The 21,798-nt window shown below is 52.1% G+C and overlaps 1 protein-coding gene across 4 annotated transcripts in view; it reads right to left on the bottom strand.

Annotated features, from left to right (window-relative positions):
* The window catches only part of PITPNM2 (phosphatidylinositol transfer protein membrane associated 2), a 132,657-nt gene that overhangs the window by 28,632 nt on the left and 82,227 nt on the right, over nucleotides 1-21,798 (bottom strand). For all 4 annotated transcript variants that reach the window (XM_032431225.1, XM_032431221.1, XM_032431222.1 and 1 more), the window contains one exon: nucleotides 5,026-5,198. In XM_032431225.1, the coding sequence (XP_032287116.1) occupies nucleotides 5,026-5,103 (78 nt within the window). In that variant the 5' untranslated portion in view covers nucleotides 5,104-5,198. The remainder of the gene's footprint in view (nucleotides 1-5,025; nucleotides 5,199-21,798) is intronic.

A 21,798-nucleotide genomic window follows, 5' to 3' on the forward strand; every position in this document is an offset into this window, starting at 1 on the left:
CACACACACAGGCACTCCTAAGTGTACACACCCATGCACACACACACTCCTAAGTGTACACACCCATGCACACACACACAGAGGCATTCCTAAGTGTACACACCCATGCACACACACACACTCCTAAGTGTACACACCCATGCACACACACACAGGCACTCCTAAGTGTACACACCCATGCACACACACACACACGCACTCCCAAGAGCACGGCCTCACCCCTAGGGCACAAAGATGTGCTATATCTCCGTGGCCCAGAGCAGCTGACTCCCCTTCAGAAAAAAAATAGGAAAGACCCCGGTGGAGGGCACAGATGGGGTCCGTGGGGACGCACCATCCCTCACTCTTTAAAGGAGCCCCTGGAATGTGGCCCAGATTCTGTAATGAAAGCAGCAACCGTGCCCCAGACACTTTGTGAGCTCCTGCCTCTTGCAGTAGCTTCGTTTGTTATGGTTGTGCCAAGTGCTTTCTTTCCATGTCCTTTCTCCTTTCGTGATTGCAACAACCCCTTGAGAAAGGTGCAGTATGCTCCTGTCCCCAGTTTGCAGATGCGAAGGCAGGGGCTAAGAGAGCTGGAGTGACTTGTTTGAGGCACACAGTTTCCAGGTGGCGGAACCGGGCCAGAACTCGAGATCTGTTTGACTCTGGGGCCTGCTCAGCCCACAGCATGAAAACACCTTGGCACAAGGCAGGTACCCGATTTTTTATTGAGCAAAGACGTGCATTCTAGTCCCAACTGTGTGACCAGCTCCCTCTCATCCTGGGCGAGTCACTTCTCTCTGGTGTCAGTTTCCAAAATTCTACACCTAATCTATGGTCCTACATCCAATCCATGTCCTACCATGTCCTTATAAGAAGTGAAGACAGAAGCACAGATGGGAGGGATGCAGCTGTAAGCCAAGGAACCCCGGCAGCCCTCAGAGGCTGGAAGAGGCAGGACAGGATCCTCCCCTAGAGCCTTCAGTGGGAGCAAACCCTGCTGACACCTTGATTTTAGACTTCTGGCTTCCAAACTGTGAGAGAACACATTTCTGTGGCTTTAAGCCCCCCAGTTTGTGGTGCTTTATTATGGCGGCCCCAGGAAACAAACACATCTGGGATTCGGGGTGGCTCGGTGAGAAGGGGACATGCAGGTCAGAGGAGCTAGGGCTACATGGAGTGTCCGAGGGCTGAAGTGGGGTGCCCAGCCTGCCGGGGAGCCAACGGTGGAGAAGAGATGGGGGACAGGGTGCAGGGGTGGGGAGGGTCCTATCGGCCTCCGTAGGGCTGCACAGAAGCCTCTGCCCATTCGGGTGACTTGAGCCTGAGTTGTCCTCAGACTCCTTGCCCAAGAAAGCCAGCATGTCCATCCCAGAAGCTCCCTCTGGAGGCTCTAGGGGAGGACCCTGCCTTGCCTCCTCCAGTCCAGGGGCCCCAGGCATTCTTAGGCTTGTGGCCACATCACTCTGCTCTCTCTGCCTCCACTGTCACATGACCTTCACCTTTTCTCTGTCTTCTCCTCTTCCTATAGGGACAACAGTCATTAGATTTAGGGCCCACTCTCAATCCAAGATGATCTCATCTCAAGGTCCTTAACTAATTACCTCTGCAAAGACCCTGCTTCGAAATAAGGTCACAGTCTAAGGTTCTGGGTGGATGTAAATTTGGGGGAACACAAGTCACTCATGGGAGATGGATAACACAGGCCACTTGGGGCCACACGGGCCACAGTGAGCAGTGGCAGAGCCGCGGGGACCCAGACCGGGAGTGCGTCTGTACTCCCTGCAAAGCACTTTCTTCCCCGCCTGCACAGTAAAGATCAGCTGGATGAACAAATGGGTCCTGGTCTCAACTATCACTGGTTCCCTCTGAGCCTGGGCACCTCCTCCAACTTTGGAGCTAACACCCCAAAGGGCTGACCCTTGGCTCCCCTCTGGCAATGGCATCCGGGGGTGCCCAGTCCCCTGCTCAGCTGAGGCTCTCAGTCATGCCACAGAGGAGTAAGCTCTTCTCGAATCGTGCTGACCTTCTCTGCCCACACCAGAAGCCACCGGCCCCACCCTTGCCAACCATTCCCACAAGCTGCGCTGTGGAGCCTCCCAGGGAGACTGCAGAAAGGCAGCAGAGACAAGCCCAGCTCCCCAGGGGCACACATGTGCCCAGGGGGAGGCCTGACTCATGACCCCTGCCCACACAGGCTGAGTGGGGAACTCCCCCCTCCCCCATCCTGTGGGATCTGGGGGCTGCATGGGAGGGACCTGAGCCACCATGGGCCTGGGCAGAAAAAGCACGGGATGAAGGACTCAAAGGCCCCCTCCCAAGGAGCCGCCCTTGGAGCTGTCCAGGGTCCTGGCCAAGCCACCTCCAGTCACTCCCTCCAAGGCAAGCATCTGCTGAGCACCTCCACGGCTGATGGAAGGCTCTCTCCCAGCCAGAACAACTTTTCTTCTTTCCTTCTTCTCCTTCTTCTTCTTTTTGTTGTTGTTGCCTTGAACAGCATGTATACTGAGCGCTGGTCAGGCACAGCATGAAGCAGTTTGACACGTGAGCTCATCCCACCTCGCTCACGAGCCCATGGAGGAGGTGGTGAGTTCAGAAGGCAGACCCCTTGCTAGCGGCCACCCCAGCCGGTAAGCTGGGCAGGAGCAAAGAAACTAAATTTCCTCTTCTTTCCACAGAAACACAGCTGCCTTCCTTGAGGGCCTACCCACCGCGTGAGGCCCAGCTCACAGTGGAGGCTCTCCCGGGGCCGCTGGCCTGAGGCCCCCGTGAACATCCGCGCCCTGTCTCCTGGCCTACATTCGGTAAGCTGCACGCACATCCACCTCCCCGATGGCACTCCTGGAGAGCAGGAAGCTCTTTCCATTCTTCTCTGTAACCCAGCCCTCCGCACAGGCTGGGCCCAGAAAAGTCTGCATTTGACTTAGTGTTTTAACAGCTTTACTGAGATACGATTGGCACAGAGCCAACCACATACATGTAAAGATGCAGCTGGTGAGCTGCGATGCATGTCTGCACCCGTGAAACTGTCACACAACGGAGATAATATGCTCGTCCATCACCCCCCATGGTGGACAGCGCCCCCAGGAGTTCGGGGGCCAGTGGTAGGTAAGAGTGCCAAAGCAGGAGCAGAGGAAGGTCGCCTGGAGAGACAGACAGGTGTCAGGGGGGCTCCGATGAGCGAACACACACAGGCAGCCCCGGGCCCATAGGAGGGATCACGTAGCGGGGCTATAGGATATTGAACATTAATTGGAAGCGTAAGGATAGATGTTTTGAAAAGAATAAAATACCTCAAAAAAAGGGGTTGAGGACGGCAGGTGCTTCTGAGGAGCCCAGTCAGAGGTGTTCACATGCTCCAAAAAGCTATGGGATATCCTAGGAGCTAAAAGTGAGCCCCTGGATCCTGAGGCCCACCCCCGCCAGCTGGCGGGCACGGTGGAGCTGGGGGGAGGCCTGCCATGGTCTGGGCCCCCCTGGCTTGGGTGGGAACTGAGGAGCTGCAGGATGAACAGCATCCTTGAAGAGGCTGGGCAATTTCCAGATAGCTCAGAGCTGGGGGGGCCGAGGTGAGTCGCTTCTCCTCCCCCTGCTCTCTAGGAATAGTTACGGGGTGAGCGGTTCAAGAGGGAACCGAGTGGCACTTCTGAAGCAGGGGGAGCCAACAGTCCCCCAGAGAGGCTGGCTCACCTCCCATTCTCTTCCTACTCAAGCTCCCCATGCTGGGGGGTTGCTGCTCAAACTCTGGTAGCTTCATGGGGCTCCTTCCAGAAGGGACTAGGGGTCTGGGCTCTGCAGGGAGCTCGTTACTAACTCCCTAGAGCCGGGTGGATGGGTGTGCACCCACCGAGCAGTTCCAGGGGTGGAGGTGGAGCCCTGCCGGCCGGGGCTCTCCCTGCACCAAGGGCCCCATGTGACACCATGGTCTAGGGGTGGCACCGAGGCATCCGTATGCCCAGAAGAGCAGAGCCAGGTGAGAGCAGGTTCGTAATCCGACTCCTCACTGGGAGGAAAACTGCTCCGCCGGGCCAAGGGGGCACGAAGGATGAGCACAGTGCTGGCAGGGCAGCTGGGGAGGGGGACCTCCCCTGAGGAGCAGGACCCCAGCGAGTAGGAGCGTGGTCATATCTGGGCCAGTTGCAACCCGATCCCGGGTCTTCCCACTCTGTGTCCCAGGTCAGCCAGGCTCTGAGTAGGGAGGTCCCCAACGTCTGGGTGGGGGGTGGAGGGGAGGCGCATGGTATCCTCTGGCTTGTCATAGGAATCGGTCATCCTCAAACTCATCTGTGACTATAAATCAGCCACATGGTGGATACTGCTGTCTTGCAGGCAGCCTAGGGAACCAGAAAATAGGCCAGGTGCTCCCAGGCAAGTCATTGACCTTCTTCGGCTCACACCTTCCTGTCTGTCAAATGGACTGAATTTTTGTGTCCCCTCCAGATTCGTATGTTGAAGCCCCCAACCTCCAATGTGATGGTACTAGGTCAGGCTTTGGGAGATGATAAGGTCATGAGGATGAAGCCCTCACAGTAGGATTAGTGCCCTCCCAGAAGAGACCCCGGAGAGCCCCTTCGCCCCTTCTACCATCAAGAACTCAGTGAGAAGGTGGCCATCCAGGCAAAGCCAGGAGGAGGGCCCTCACCAGACACCACTCTGCCAGCACCTTGACCTTGGGCTTCTAGCCTTCAGAACGCTGAGAAATAAATGTCTGTTGTCTAAGCCCCCAGTCTGTGGTATTTGTTATAGCAGCTCAAGCTGACCGAACACATAGATAGTATCTGAATCCGTGAGAGGTCGGTATTAAATGCAGAGTGTTAGGACCAAATGCAGCGCTGGCGAGACAACCCAGTGCCACAAACACCCACTGCACTCCTGTGTTCCTGGCATTGTGCTGGGAAGCCAGAATGCCATGGAGTTCACACATTTACCAGGAGCCTGCTGGGCAGACACTGGGCTGTCAAGGCCGCGATGCCACCTCCCTGCCCCCCAAGGGCATGGGGAGCTATCTGTGTGCCCCGCGTGGCCTGCCCTGGCCCCAAGACCCACCTGTATCATGTACAGCTGGGCGATGCGGTACTCCTCCACGGTCATGGGCAGAGGAATCCGATATTCCTTTATAATCATCTTGGAGTCCAAGCCTTCCCGTCGATGGGGAAATGCGTGTTGGGACTTCTAGGCGAGGTTCCTTAAATAACCATGACAAAATTCACCGAGGACCCCTGAAAGGGAGAGAGAGAGGGCAGGAGAGTCACTTCCTGAAAGGCTGGTGGGCACAACAGCACAGAGGAAAGACCTGGTCTCGACTCCACCAGCAGCCCCTGGCGTGACCTTGAACAAATCCCCTCACCTCCCCAGCCTTCATTTTCCTTGCTTGCTCAGCAATCTTGTAGAAGCTATGTGAACCCTGATCAGCCACAGGGAAATAAAGGATTGTCGTCCCACGAGTGAGGGCCGGGCGGTGGGAGGGTGTCGCATCCCCTAAGTGTAAAGAGCATGGCGCTCTCGTTTACACGCCGTTCCAGCAAGCTGCGGCGGCAGTGGCCCGGGGCTCTGGTGTCGCTGAGGCAGGCCCAGTGACTGCAGCTGGCCACAGGAAGGAAGGGAGGACCAACAGAAGTACGAAAAACCGACGTGAGAAATTTAAACATCAGCAGCCCGGGACCCTCCGGTGTTGGGGCATGTCATCAGGCACAGAGGGGCACCACTGCTTCCGGGCAGAAGACCCCAACTTCTCCAAGAGAGGTGATCTGAAGTGTGGTTCCAGCTCAGCCCAACAACGATTACGACACCTGTTCTATTGCCGACACCGGGCTCGGCCTTGGAGGTGGAAGAGACAAGTAAGATCAGTGGGCGGGCTGCATAGCGTGTGAACTATATCTCAATAAGGCTTTTGAAAAAATAAACCATGTACTCATAGAAGCTTCTATTTAAGATGACAAAGAATATATTTGACGAAGAGTTGCACCGAAAGCAATCAAATTTGAAAACAAACAAGCAAGGCTCGAAGGAGGCATAATCTCAGTGATCTGGAAAATGGAATTACCCACCATCACCCACCCCCTAGATGGTGGGGGCTTTGCTGTAAGTATACATGGTTACCCCCAGAGAGGTTACACGCTGCTAACTGGAAGGTGAGTGAAGTCTTCCAAGATAGGCAGTGGCAGAATCAGGATTTTAGATTCTGATTTTAGGACCATGCTGGGGACAGCAGTCAGTGAAGAGTCACAGTGACACTGGCTAAGTGATAAGAGCGAGGGTCCAGCCAGGCAGGCAGCCTCTCTGGGGCACCATCTGTCTGAGGCCTGAGCATCACCCAGGCACTAACGCATTACTATCTAATGAGATTGAGGGAAAAGAATGTACCAGAACTCTTGGGACAATGGCCACATAGGGCTGAAAGAAATTCTTTAATAAGCCACCTAGGGAGAGAGACTGAGGGATCGGGAGTATTATATACATAAGCCAGAGATGGCCCCTGTGTATTAGCCTAGAATGACCCCCGTGTTATTCACGTCTGCATAGCAGGTAGGATTATTAGCCCGAAGCCCCCAGCACCAAACTCAATCTCACACATCCAGTTGCTTTAAATACAGTTCAGATAAACACCTTTTTATTTTTTTAATTTTTATTTTTTTAAAGATTTACTTATTTATTTTAGAGAGAGTATACGTGTGCGTGAGTGGGGAAAGGGACAGGAGGAGAGACAGAGAGAATCTTGAGCAGACCCCTGCTGAGCGTGGAACCCAACTCGGGGCTCGATCTCACGACCCTGAGATCATGACCCAAGCCGAAATCGAAAGTCGGATGCTTAACCGACTGAGCCACCCAGGCACCCCCTAAATAAACATCTTTCTAGCTAATTAGAGTTCATCGACTTTACATCACCCACAAAACTGCACCCCACATTTGCTAGCCATAGATCAGACAAACCCTGGGGCCTCAAACGAGGGGCGCCCGGGTGGCTCCGTTGTTGGATGTCTGCCTTCGGCTCAGGTCGTGATCCCGGGGTCCTGGGATCGAGCCCCGCATCGGGCTCCCTGCTCGGCGGGAAGCCTGCCTCTCCCTCTCCCACTCCCCCCTGCTTGTGTTCCCTCTCTCGCTGTGTCTCTGTCAAATAAACAAATAAAAAATCTTTAAAAAATAAAAATAAAAGACCTCAAACGAGAGAGTTCTGTGACCCAGAGGCTCCCCACCATGCTCCCGAGTGACGTCACTACCCACATGAGCCCCCTGTCCGACTCTCCCTCCCTTCTGGGTGGTGGTCACACATCACTTTGGAAGGCCCCTTGCCGGGAGGGACTTTCCCTCTCAAGCGAGCTGTCCAAATGCCGCCAAACACTTGTTACTGCCCCTCCTGGTCCTGTGTCTCCCCTGATCAACCCGAACCCCTGAACTCACCACAAGGGGAGGGGTGAACTCTCCAGAGGCCACGCTCCGGTGCCAAGAGACCATCCCTAACCTTCCCTCAAGGCTGGTGGGTCCAGCCCAAGATGAGAGGGCATGTGGGTTCGGGCCCAAGCTGACATGTCCAGGAGGAGAAAGCAGAGGCTGGGGGCTGCCCCCTCTCGGCTCTGAGACCCGCCTGCCCCGAGGCCCACAGGCCTATGCTCAAGCCTGGCTGGAAGTGGAGGCAGAGGAAATGGCCTGGAGTCTCCATAGCGTCACCTCCTCCCACGAGAGGCTGGGGTCGGCCAGGCGGCAAGACATGAGAGCTGCCAGGGGGATGAGCTTCCAACTGGCCGAGAGGGTGGGACGGGCACGGGTTTGGGGAGAGAGAACCGCAGGCTTGGGAGAAGCTGAGTGAGGTGAGAGCTGGCAGCAGAGGGAAGGACGAGATTCTGTGAGGGTCGCGTGCCTCCGCAGCTTCTCCACGTGGTCCTCGTTTAAGCTCAAGGACCACCTTGCCCGGAAGGTACCAGAGGCCTGTCACAGAAGCACCACGCCCTGCACAACAGGGCGGCTCGCACACCTACGTCTGTGGGGCCTCAGGAGAAACACCGTGACCTGGGGCAAATCTCATCATCACCTCAATGACTCAATGACAAAGAAGTCAGATGCAATCCCTAAAAGTTCCTGAGAAACTCTAGGAGTCTAAGCAATCCGCCCTTGGCGGTCTTAACGGCTCCACGGAAAATGACCTGCCCACGCTTGCCTGCACACAAGTCTGACCAAGTGTCCAATCGAAGCGGGGGGCAAAGCCAAGGGCGCCCGCCCCACGACGGCCGAGAGACCAGCAGACCCTGCAAGGCTTAGGATGCAGCTCCATCTGTCACGGGGTGAGAGACGGTGTTTCTGCCCACGAGTCGCCAGAGAGCTACACCGGCAGGTACCCAGACAGACAGAAGGAAAGAGCAGAGTGCTGCACAGTTAGAGCTCAGTGCATGGTGACTAAGAACAGGAGGGAGGAATCAGAGCTCCATGAGTGACCCCATATGACGGGACCTCATGGGGGGAGCTCCACTCCAGGATCGGACTTCAAAACCTAACAAAGCCTTTGTTAGCCATGTGTCCCCCCAGGACACGTGGCTGTGCCTGCTGAGCCTCGGTCTCTCCATACAGCAAATGGGGATGACACCAGCAGCTTTCCAGGGTTACCAGTGTCACCGAGATGAGAAAGTGGACCAGCCAGGGGTGGCGTTTGTCAGTACGGAGGGGACTAGGGAAAGGCTTGAGGGAAGGTGGAGCTTCCAAGTGACGTGAGCGGGGCTTCCTGGAACCCCAGGAGGAGTAGATGCAAGGAGGACGTGCTCCAGGAGAAGGAACAGTACAAGCCGAGCAAAGGCCCCGAGGCACCAACGTGCCACACCGTTCAAGTGACCTCCCACCGGTGTGCCCCCTGCACTGTTGTGCCACATCCTGTGTTTGGGGCTGGTGTAAACACACCGAGGCCACTCTACAGCCACTGGCTTCAGGAGAGGACGGTGCTCAAGGCTGAGATGCGGCCATTCCCTGCAGCTGAGCACCCACGAAGTTCAGTGCCGGGGGTGGGGCAGGAGCAGGGTGACGAGAGACTGTCACTCGCTTCCAGGAGTGCGGGGAGAAGAGACACACTCCTCAGACAGGGTGTGACCATAAAGCATAAACATCACACCCAACATTTCCACAGGGAAGCTCCCAGCGAGTGGAGCAGAACTCAGGAGACGGCCATTGATCTCTGAGCACTGGCCACTCTGGGTGTTGTCCTTCAAGGCGATCACTCTAAAGGGGTCTCAACAAGTACCAGCATTTTACTTAGTTAAGAAAGTCAGGCCCGTTTCTTTACAACAACACCCATGCCAGTGGGTTCAGGAATCTATCCTGACTTCCTACTGAAGATGGTGGAGTAGGAGCATTTCCGTTCTACTGCCCTCCCTCGAAAACACCAACTACAGATACAGGGCAGTCACGTCGGCTGATGAAACAAGGAAATCGCTATGCCCCCAAACCACAGACATCACAAAGTCTGAACTGGAAGAAAGCTACATGCGGAGAGCTTACATGGGCCTCCTCCTTGGACCCCCCAAGTAAATATCACTTCCTGAAAGTCATGGCCATGATCCCCCTGCTAGAATCAGGAACTAGGGCTGTGGATGCCACCCCAGGCAAGGAAAGGCATCCCCCCGTCATTTGTTTTTCCAAAGAAAAATTTTTAATTGAAGTATTACATACATACAAAAAAGTGCACGTATCATAAGTATAGATATATTTTCACAAACTGAACACACTTGTAGGACCAGCAAGGATCAAGAAACAGGAAAATAACAACCCCAGAAGCCCCCTGTGTGTCCCCTTCTAGTCACATCTCCTCAACTGTGAACAACCACTGTCCTGCCATTTGCCTGTTTTGTACTTTATATGAGATTGAAGCTGATGGATTGCCAACACCCAACTGTCTTTGAGCAATTTCATACGGAAGCCTACTGTATGTGCTCTTTTGATTCTGGCTTGTTTTGACCAACATCATGTTCATGGGATTCATCCAAATTATTGCATGTGGTTGTAGACTGTTTGTTCTCATTGCTGTCTAGTATTTCATTGGGTAGATGTACTGTAATCGACTCAACCACTCCATTGTTGATGGGCATTTGGGTAATGTCCAATTTGGGGCTGATGGGAATAGTGCTGCTGTAAACAACCGAGCACAGGCAGAGATGCGATTTTACACTGTGGAATGGAAATGGGGTGGGAGCTGATGGGAAATCACACCCACATGCCATTTCTATGACAGAAACTCATTTTCCCTCTGAGGGAGGTGCTGGGAGTGAAGTGAGGGTGGGGAGAGAAAAGGGGCAGCGAGGGGTTGGTCATAACACAGACAGCCAGTGATGTAAAGAGCTTTGCTGAGAACCATTATGACGTATGAGCCCTGAAACCTGAGAGAGACAGAATCCCTAGGCAGAGAATAAATAAAAGCTCAGGGAGAGAGGTTTCCAGATAGTGAGTAAGCCCATAATGCAGCTGCAGACTGCTCTGGACCACTCCCCACATTTTCACAAGCTGCTATTTAGAAGGTAGCTAAAGAATAATAATCACAAAGGAATTCACATGGGTCCTATGCATTAAGGGTGGGGTGGGGGGCAAATGAAGAACACACAGCCCGAGGAATCATCCAGAGAAATCAGAAAGACTTCAGAAAAAACAAGTCATAGACCCAGAGAAATTACAGATATAATCTCTTAAGAACTGGTAAGGGGCAGATGGGTGTAAGAAAAGAGACACTGAAATTTTAAAAAAGAAATTATTTGACAAAAGAAAGAGATGAAGGCTGAAAGGTGAGTTAACAGAGCTCAGTGGAAAATGAGAAAGATAAATACATTCACATATTTTTTAAAAACCATATTATAGGGCGCCTGGGTGGCTCAGATGGTTAAGCGTCTGCCTTCGGCTCAGGTCATGATCCCAGGGTTCTGGGATCGAGTCCCGCATCGGGCTCCCTGCTAGGCGGGGAGCCTGCTTCTCCCTCTGCCTCTGCCTCTCTGTCTCTCTGACTCTCATGAATAAATAAATAAAACATTTAAAAAAATAAAAATAAAAATAAAAATAAAAACCATATTATAAGCAATGATTAAATGACAAAGCAGAGCATGAACAACTAGAGATGTGGTGGGTGGGCTGCAAGAAATCACATAAGATTAAATGGAGAAGACTAATAAGACAAAGTGACAGATATGGGAGGCAAAAGTAAATCAAACATATACATAATTGGTAAAGAAAATACAATAATGGAACAGGGGAAAGTATTCAAATATGTAATAGAAAAATCCCCTGAAATTAAAAAAAAACAAAACTGACTCTACAAAACTGCCATTCTGTGGCCCAGGAAACCTTGATGGTGTGATTAACACCAAGACATCCTTAAAAGGTTACTGATCCTGGGGTGCCTGGGTGGTGCAGTCGGCTAAGTGTCCGTCTCTTGGTGTCAGCTCAGGTCGTGATCTCAGGGTCATGAGATCGAGCCCCACGCAAGGCTCCACACTAAGCCTGGAGCCTGCTTAAGATTCTCGCTCTCTCCCCCCCCGCCCTGCCAGTGCACGCTTTCTCTTTCTCTCTCTCAAATAAATAATACACCTTTTAAAAAAGTTACTGATCTTAAAGAATAAAGAAAGAACCATATAACTAGGGGAGCAGGGAAGTGAGTTGAGGAGAATCAGAATCCTCCACAGAAACCCAACCTCAGGAAACAGTGAAGTAATAGCTACAGAGCTGTAACTCCAAATTTTATACCCAGCAAAACCGTCCTTTGAGTATAAAGTTAATGGACATTCTGTAACATAAACTCAGAGGCTTAGACATCCATAAAGTCTTAAAAAAAATTACTTGATGCTGAAATCCAACCAATCAAAAATAAGTTCATCAATGGAGGAACCCCAGTGAATACTGAATTAATAATTTTGAAATTGGGGCAATTATTGTTATTGAATAGAATATAAAAACCCTGACAATGTACACAAATAATAAAATAACTAAAATTTTCCACTAAAATTGAAAGTGGAAAAAACAGAGGCGGATGGCATGAAAGCTGGTTCATTATACAGATTAAAAAATTAATGAGGGATGAACAGTAGGAGCACAGGGATTTTTAGGGCAGTAGAATTATTCTGTATGATACTAGAATGGTGGATACACATCATTATGTGTTTATCAACACACAGAGAATGTACAACACAAAAAGTGACCCCTAATGCAAACCATGGGCTTTGGGTGATAATGATGTACCAATACAGGTTTATCAACTGTGATAAATGTCCCACTCTGGTGCGGGATGTTGATGGGGGAGAGGCTGTGTATGTGTGGGGCGGAGGGATAGATGAGAACTCTCTGTACTATCCTCTCAGTTTTGCTGTGAACCTAAAACTGCTTTAAAAAATTAAGTTTGTTCGTTAAAAAAAAAAAAAGATTCCAACCTGTTACAAGTTTTTCTTGCAGAAAGTAGATTAGAGGTTACCAGGGGTTGGGGAGAGCTGGGGAATTGAGGAGGCATTATTTATGGGATTTGGGGAATGAAAACAATTTGGAAATAGTAGGGGAGGTGGCGGCACAATATTGTAAATGTACTTATGCCACGGAATTGTATGCTTAACATGTTTATAGGAGCAAATTTTATGTCATATATTTACTACAATTTTTTAAAAGTAATAATGTAGTATACAAAAACCCACTAAGTTGTGCACTTGAAATGAATTAACTGTACGGTATGTGAATTGTATCTCAATAAAGCTGTTTAAAAAGTTTTTCTCTTAAAAAACAGTTTTTCTCTTTTCTGCATTAACTTTAAGGAACTTTTAGGAACTAAAAGTTTTAGGAACTATTATCACTTAAAGAGGAAGAAATGTATTTCTGAAGTTTAGCAATTTCCTTCCATTTCATTTCAAATACACACAAATGAATTTGTCTTCAGTTAAATTTAAGAAAATTAAATTTGGTTTTTTATTTTAAAACTGCATGCTGAGTAAGACCCATTTTTTTGTTGTTGTTAAGTTATTACTACTCTGTATGTGTCTGAAAAATAAAGAGTCTGAAAAAGTTATTACTACTCTGTATGTGTCTGAAAAATAAAGAGTCTGAAAAAAATGCTCACTGGATGCTGGTGAGGGTTATCTCAGATTGATGGAATTGGGGGCAACTTTTCCTTGTACTTTTCTTTATTAGTCAACTTTTTACAAGGCAGCAGCCAGTGGAGTTTGAGCAGGAGTCTGAGTACCAGCCAGAGAAGGACAGTCAATGTAGTTGTTAAAATTCACGCACTTTGAGTCAGCCAGACCTTCCGCCACCTCCCAGCTGTGACCGTGGGCAAACTGTTTAAACGCTTTGATCTTTCATTTTATCTTCTACAAAATAGCAAAATAGTAGGTGAGAATAGCACCTGCCCTGTTGGACTGTTTTGTGGATTAAATGACATAATGCACATAAAATGCTTAGCTCACTTCCACCCAGTACTCAGCTAGCAGTTAGGTGGTGCTCCTATGCTCAGCAGGGTCGGGAAGGCTGCTGCCTGAGCCCGGATAGCTTTCTGGCTGAGCTGCTTACCTCGGGTGCAGCCACTAAGCCCACCGCCATCAGGGAAAGACAGCCTAGCACCCAGGGCACCGGCGTCCACAGGACAGACGACCCCTTGGCAGGTGCCTGCTTGGTTTCACAGACAGAACAGGAACCTGGTAGGCACGACAGGGTCCCCTTGCTTTCTCTCTGGTTGAGCATGAAGCAAGAGGGTGCAGGCGGACCCCAGGTCCCTAATGAGAGAAGGCAGCATGACTTGTGTGTCTGCCTGTCCCCCGAGCCCCCTTCACCCAGCGGCTGAACCCGCAGACAATCTCATTACACCCACTCTGGCTGCCTGGGTGCGTGCGAGACACACATTTCATCTCCATCCCCGCTGGAGTTGTGATGGGTTCTAGACAGAATTATATTTTACTGCTTTCCATGGGGCAGCTCTCGGTGCCTGGCGCAGTGAGAGGGAAGAAAGAAAAACACACGTCTCCCGAGGCCCTTCTGCGAGGGAAGCTGGGCGAGGAGTCTGAGTGACCACTGTGCCCAAGACGCACCCATATGCACCTCCCCCCAGGCCCTCTCCAGGAAGGGCAGGGATGGACCTTCCCATGAGCCTCCGATATGGCACTTGGCTTTCCGGAAGCCTTGTATTCATGACCTTAGGAAGGACCCCAGCCCCCACGGGCCAGATGATGTCAGAGCGAGAGCCACCTGGCATGGTGCTCAGGGAGGAATCAGGGCTGAGCCCAGCCCCGGACAAGGCACAAGGCCCAGCCGGAAGGGGTGTCACCCCCCTCCTCCTCAGTCAGCCTGTCCCATCAGGACCCATATAAGGAAGACAAAAGGAGCCTGCGGGTGACCAGAAACACCGGGTTCTGCCTGAGGAGTCAAGGTCAGGACACGTCTTGGGGCCTCCCTGGGCTTCAGGGACCCCCAGGCATCATGGGGGGAAAGGGGCTGGGGTGGCCAGGCTGGAGGGACTTTGGTAGAGCCTGGCGGGTTGCTGGGTTTGAGCTCAAAAGTGTGCGCAACCGAGCAGGTAGGCAAGACCACTCTTTGAGCAAAGGCCGTGGCGAGACACCCGGACTGGGAGGGGAAGAAGAAAATTGAGTTTACTGAACTTAATCTGTTTTTCCATGATTAGCTGGGCTTTGACGTCACAGATGGAATTTAGGAGCGAGGCTGTGTGGAGACAGCGGAGGATGGAATCTGTCCAAACGCAATTCAGCTGCATTCTGGCCATTAGGTCTGGAAGCGACTCCAAGCCAGGCCATCGGAGCCTGCCTAGACGTCTGTGACAGCGTGGAGGGTGGCTGGCGGGGGAGAGAGGGGCCGAGGCAGCCTCCGGTGTGTCTGGAACATCCCCTCTGGTTCTCTTGGGTCTCTCCTCCACGTCCTCCAGGAAAGCCCTCTTCCTCTGCTCTTGGCTTTCCAAGTCTGCAGGCCCCTCCCTAATCAGAGGCCGAAGTGGGTAACAGAACTTCATCTGCCCCCACGTGGGCAGCTCTGCCCCCACCCCCTACATCTAGGGGACGGCTAGCTCCAGACGAATGGGGAGGGCGTAGAGGAAAGGAGCAGTTCCTTGTGCCCCAGGGACCAGGCCCACCAGGGATGGGGGGGTGTATGCATGAAGTCAGCACCCATCAGCTGTCTCTCTGTCCCATAGGGGGGTCAAAGCAGGGGCAGGCACATCCCCCAGGAAAGTCTGAGCTGGAAGGAGCTGGGGTGGGGGGAGCGTTCCAATCCCTGACTCCAGAGTGTTCCATCTTTAGCTGGTAGATGGTGGACTTCAACCAAAATTTTCTGGAGGCAACTCCAGTCCAACGGTCACCCTATAAATGAGACTGAGACCTGAGAGCTGGAGGACCCAGCCTCACCCCCTGCCTGGCCTGAGCAATGAAACAAAGACTTATGGAGGGACTTTGGTAGAGCCCTGGGCCCCCCTGTAGGCACCAACATCCCAGGGAAGGCCGTAAATCTCATCATTGTGTGCCCGGAGTGCTGGGCTGGGGAAGACTGCCAAGCCACCACAGGACTTGGCCATCAGAAGCCATGGGATGGAGAGGGGACACCGCAGGGCATGCACTGACCTGTCAGGGGGCGGGATCCTCAGAAAAAGCTTGAGGGTTTTGTAGCTTTTCTTCTGCAACACCTCAACCCAAACGGCAGCCAGGGGGCTCCGTGGGAGAGCTTTTCATCGCTGTGGTTGAGAGCAAAGCAGGCCCAGAGAAGATGGGTTGCCCTGCTCAAGGACAGCCACAAGCCAAGTGCGATTGGCACCCCAAATTCCTGACTCCCACTCCCTTGCCAGGCCTGCAAGCTCCGACCCTCCTTGTCCGGAAAAGGGGAGAGGAGATTTGCAGGTGAGGAAGTTAAAACTGAGACCCAGATGCTCCGGCCAGAACTCCCCTCCTGCTCTCTATTCGTTGCCCCTCAGGGACCCTGCTGGTCACTCCTACTGTGACCATCACCACACTGGCCTCCGGGGGTGCTCCCCACAGCGGGCAGGGAGTCCAGCTCAAACAAGCCAAGTGCCACTGCCCTTGTCACACCGCTGAGATGTGACAAGGGAAACACAACCCCAGAGGGACCCTGCCCGGCAGCCCGGGTGCGGGCTGGCCCGGTCGGCGGGGGCGTGCTCAGGGGCCTCCCGCCCCCGGTTGCCTTGGCTAGGTGCTACCACAGCGGCAGCAACATCCAGATCATTCTCTGTCAGCAGAGCACACGTCACTCACCTAAGGACCTGCGTCTAGAGCACGCTGGCCGTGGAGAAGAGCACCCCTCTAGGGAGAATCCCCCAGCTCCTGGGGTGGAAGAAGGGGGAACCCCCAGATGTCTGAAGGCGGGACGCACCTCCCGGCGGGTGGGGTTCCGGTGACTTTGGTGCCTGGCACGGGGCTGCCCTGCGGACACTGCCCCGGAGTGCCTCTGCTCATCAACCCACCGGGGGAACAGAAGCTTTAGGGCGCCCAGCGCGCTGAGAGGCAGAGCTGGGATTTCACCACCACTGGTGACGACCACTTGTTATAACGATGGTGTGATGATAACATAGTAAACGTCAGTGACAATGGCAGCTAACGGGCTGAGGGCTTACTTCCCGGGCCAGCCTGGGCTCGGTTTTGACCGCACACCTTGGGTGGGCCCAGCGCCCGGCAAGCCTGCTACGCTGATCCAGCCCCTGCGCCTCCCAGTGGCTATCGTACACCCTCTCAAGGGTCCCCTTCTGTCTCTCCTCAAATTCCCACCATCGAATCCACCAGCCCACCTGCACCTGCTGCTCCTGGTGGCTGCCATGGGGGGCGGGCCTGCCATCAATCTGTGCCTCTCTCCTGGACCCCTGCCCCCTCAGCACGCAAACGTGCAAGGAACCGCTCGCTCCCAAGTTTACAAAAACCAAACAAAATCCCATGGCCCTCTTAACCCCACTCTCTTCTCTCGGTACCACCCCTCTCTCTGCTCCCCCTTTCTAGCAAAAATCCTCTCAAGACTTACCTATACTTGCAGCTCCCATTTTCCCACTCTCTTTTTGACCGACCACCCCACCGCAACTGCACTGGTCAGGCTCACCATCGCACTCCCCATTCCTCTGGAGCCCGAGTGGCTAAGCCAATTCTCAGTCCTCATCACCTCTAGACCTCCGTCCATTCCTGCATTTGATACCCACTGATGGAGCGCGTGCAGGAGACAGGCAGGTAGCACTGCCCTTCAATAGATTTCTGCCTGGACGAGGTTCTCTTTGCTCAGCCACCCACCGACAAAGCTCCGAGCCGACTGTGTGCGAGATTCCAAGTTCGCTCCAAGCTGATCAGCCATCAGCTGCAAATTATGATTTGTTTTTTCTTCCAAAAAAAACACAGTTGGTATTGTGCAGCCTGCAAGTAGCCCTGTGGGGCTGACCTCAAATCTGGAGGGGCACAAACCCCATGTTGGAGTTTAGGAGCTGGTATCCCTAGTCCTGCCCCCTTAAGCCTACCGCATGCCTAATGCCCCACGATTCCTTCTGCAGCTGCGACAGCCCAGTGGGGTGCAGGTGCAGTGGAGCATGAAAGTCCTCTAGCTCGGAGAAACTCCCCACAGCTCCCTGTAGTGCCTGAAACCACGGCTCCCAAACTTGCTGGATCCCAGTAACCAGCTGGAGTACGCTTTAGAGATACACATTGTAGAGCAACTGAGCGGTCAGAGCCTTAGCAGCGCCCCCCTCCCTGCACAGCAGTCCCTCATGCATAGCGTGAGGAGGACGCAGGAGGAAATGTCCAGTCCACCCAACGCTGACGCTCCTGGAGGCCCTACCAGGGTCTCGTCATACCCCACACTCCGGCACATGGCAAACCAGACCTTCTGCTTGGTCTCTTGGCTTATAAACCCCTTCAACCATGTTACACCGTCAGGCTACCCAAATAAATTAGGAGTCACTTAACCCTCACAAATGCCTTGTGTCAGATAGATTGCCCCCATTCATCATCTGTTTTATTGAGATATAATTCACATACCATACAACTCACCCTTTTAAAGTGTCTGATTCGGTGGTTTTTAGTATATTTACAGACTGTGCAACCATCACCACTACCTAGCTCCAGAACGTTTCCTCACCCCAAAAGGAAGCCCGGGTCCCATTAGCCCTCGCTCTCTGCTCTCTCCCACCAACTCCCTGGCTCTCATTAGTCTGCTTTCTGTTTCCACGGACTTGCCTCTTCTGGACGCCTCACACAAATGGACTTGTGCACCGTGTGTGGCCTTTTGTCTGGCTTTCTTTCACTTCGCATCATGTTTTTGAGGTTTACCCATGCTGTGGCATGGATCAGTACCCCCTTCCTTTTTATGCCAGAATAATATTCTACTTCATGGCTATTATGTTCATTTTCATAGCTGAGGAAGCCAGGACTCCATGTCATCAAGGTACCTTGTCCCCCCATGACTCAGTAAGTGTTGGAGTCAAGTCTGTCTTTCCGTGCAGCCAAGATGGAAATAGCTTAAGAACTGAATAATCATCATCTAAATGGACAGCAATTTATATAAATATATACCCTTGGCATGAATAATAGCATTTTATGGTTTACAAAAGCTCTTGCTTCATGCTCTTGCTTTTTCAGATTAATCTTCCAAGGTGGAAAAGACAAGTGCACCCCATTTTTGGAAGAACAAAACATGTAAGTGGTGTGTTCAAGGCCAGAGATATCTATTGATGGATTCGTGGTGGCTGCATCAGAATCCAGGTACAATATGAGCAAACAGGATAGCTTTAATACTTTTTTACAAAGATGCCATGATTTATTTATTTTCTTTAGATTTTATTTACTTATTTAGAGACAGAGAGCATGAGCAGGGGGAGGGGCAGAAGAAGGAGGAGAGAGAGAAGCCCAAGCAGACTCCCGATGCGGGGCTCCATCCCAGGACACTGAGATCATGACCTGAGCCGAAATCAAGAGTCAGACGCTTCACTGACTGAGCCACCCACGTGCCCCTCAAAGATGCATGATTTAGAAAAATACTTTTTTTCCCCCCTCTTTCGGATTACTTTGTAGTGAATGCAAACCTTGGAGCCAAGGGAAAACCCACGTAAACTCCATCCAAGAGTATTTACTTGGTTTTAATTTAATGTTTCTGACTGATCTTGGAAATAAAGGTTGCTATTTCTTTCAAAATACAGACTCCTTGGTTCCAGCCCAAATCTACTGCATTGCCAAGGGGGGGCCATTTGGATGATTTATTGAGGTTAAAATCTCAACCTCATAACCTGGCAGATAAGGTCCTTAAATTCTAGTCTAACAAACTCCTCCAACCTCCTCTCCCAGCAAGAAATCTTATACCAGGGCCAGATGTCAGGCTCCATACCAGGACCTAGGGGCCCAGGGGACCAAGACAGAGCCCCAGGGAGCCTCTCGGCCACACAAGAAGACGGACATCGCCTGAGTCATCAAAGACCTGTCGGGGAATAGTACTCATCCTTAAAAAGGAAGGAGATTCCTGCTCTGGGCACCCAGCATGTTTCGTTCTCTTGGAGTAAGCCAGGCGAGCTCCTGAGTCTGGCCTCGGCCGTGCCTGTTAAATGCCGGTACCCCAGCCTCGACACAGCTGCTCCTTGTGGTGATCTGGGCCTCGGGCCAGACGCCGCGCCCCTCTGTGGAGGACCCCCACAGCTCACCACGCTCCCGAGTGATCGGATTCGCTCCTTGACAGCGCGGGCAACCCCACCCCGGGGACCTCGCCTGCCTCCTTCACGGCCGGAAGAAATTACAGCACATCCGTCCCATTCAGCCCTTTCACATTCTCTGATTCTGGGCAACAGGGGCCTGGCACTTAGTAGGTACTCAAGAAGGTTCGCTCGGTAAATGTTCCCCAAGCCCCCCCTCAGGCAGATAATGCCACTAAGCAGCCAAAGTGCTAATTACAAACTGCTCTGTTAGCTGTTCCTCAGAGCAACTAAAAGATTCTCCAAGAATAGCACACGATCCTTGCCACATCCCTGGAATAACAAACCCAGTTTCTTGACAGCGTCTGTGACTCAGACTGTTCAGAGAGCCAGACTTGCCTCCCCGCCAGAGTGTGTTGTGTGCAGGGGCATAAGCCTCAGGCAGACAGAGGGCTGAATGCTGATCTCCACAGAGAGCATGGGGGGCATCTGGGGCCATCCCAGCCCCTTTCCTGTGCGGGAGGCGGGTGTTTGGAAGAGACAAGCTTGGCCCTGAGTGAGATCCTGCAACGCCGGGTGGCCCCAATCACCTTCGCTCTCAGATGTGCACAGCGCATTACAGTTTATCACACCAGGCTGCCACGTCCTCATTAGAAAGTCAATGCTTGCAAGTAGCCAGGGAAAGGTGGGTAGAGGAAAGCCCAGAGGGGCTGAGTCATTTGATGGGGCCACACAGTGAGTCAAGGGCCGGAGAGAACAATTCGAGAATCCGTATCTCCTGGCCTGTGATCCAGGGCTTGATCTACTGTGCCCTTGGGTAAGCAAGGGTCCAGGCAGCTGAGGCCACCAACAACTGGGTCCAAATGCTCAACTCAGTAGGGAGCAAGCAGGCCTGGTTGGATCCTGGGCCAAAAGGCCCAGCCAGTGTCCCCAGGGGGAAGTGTGCATGTGTGCATACGCAAATTCACGTCTGTACAACTCTGCCCAGGCCCTGCTCTGTCTCACTAAGTGAGTAGTGTGGCCTTTACAGCCAGCCTCCCAGGGCTGCCAGGGAACACTATATGCCTGGAAAATTTCCCAGCTCTCCTTTGCAGAGCTATTAGCTTCCCTTCATCGCCCCATAAAATCCTCCCGGTGATGATGGATGCCATCCCATCATGGGAGGGAGGGAGGAAAGAAAATACAAAGGAAAAAAAACAACAACCAAAAAACCTCTAGTTAAACTTGGAAAACCCCAGGCACATTACTTGGGAAAAGAAGGCATCAGAGGTAGTTGGGTTGCCTAGTTCAGCTGCACAGGCTGTGCACTGCCCAACTCTAAGAAGTGACATTCTCATGGACTACAGGATTGGCAGTCCCCTGAGTTGGGCAGTACAGGGAAAGGACCCTGCTTGATTTGGGGCAATGTTTTCAAGAGTCTCAAGGTTCACTCCTCACTGACACCTTGTCCTAGCACAAGGAACTTTCAGTTCTCAGGAGCAGCCCATTGGTAACCAGTGGGTAGGAAGAACTGACCCAGATCGGAGAGGAGGCAGGGTGAAGGGTTTGGCATCTCCTGAGTCATTCTGGGGGCTGGGCTGGAATCTAGCTCTGAGCCCAGGACCTGAGAGAAGAATTAGCCATCTTTTATGAGCTGAATCTCACTTACTTCTCCACATTCTCCTTCCTCTTTCCAAAGCACTCCCCATTCCTACCTCTGTCTTCCACCAGTTCTGGAAAATTCTCAGCAATTAGCTCTCCAAACATGGCCTGTAGCTTATTTTTCTCTTCTCTCTGTGGAACTCTAATTGGATGAAAGTCAGGTGTTCTCTCCACATGTCTTATCTTCTCTACACCTTCCTCTTTCTAGTGTCGTATTCTGGGTGGTTTCTTCACGTCTAGCTTCCAGTTATGAACCCTTTCTTCGGTTATGACTACTCTCCTATTAAAGTTCTATTTGGTTCTTTTCCAAACCTGCTTCATCATTTTTTATGGCTTTTTATTCCCTGCACGGTTTTTCAGCCATGCCTTCTATTTATTTAAATGCACCGGACGTGGTTATTTTCCTGTCTCTGCCCAAATACTGCCGGATCTGAGGTTCTGAGGGTCTATTTCTGCTGTAAATCGTTCCTGCTGGCTCTGGCTCTGGCTCTGGCTCAGGTTGCCTTCTCTCTTCTTAGGCTCGGTTATTTTTGACTCCGAACTGCTCATTCTCTGTGAAAGTTATGTGTAGAAATCCTCTG

The sequence above is a fragment of the Phoca vitulina genome, unplaced genomic scaffold (genome assembly GCF_004348235.1).
Source record: "Phoca vitulina isolate PV1807 unplaced genomic scaffold, GSC_HSeal_1.0 scaffold46, whole genome shotgun sequence".
NCBI lineage: Eukaryota > Metazoa > Chordata > Mammalia > Carnivora > Phocidae > Phoca > Phoca vitulina.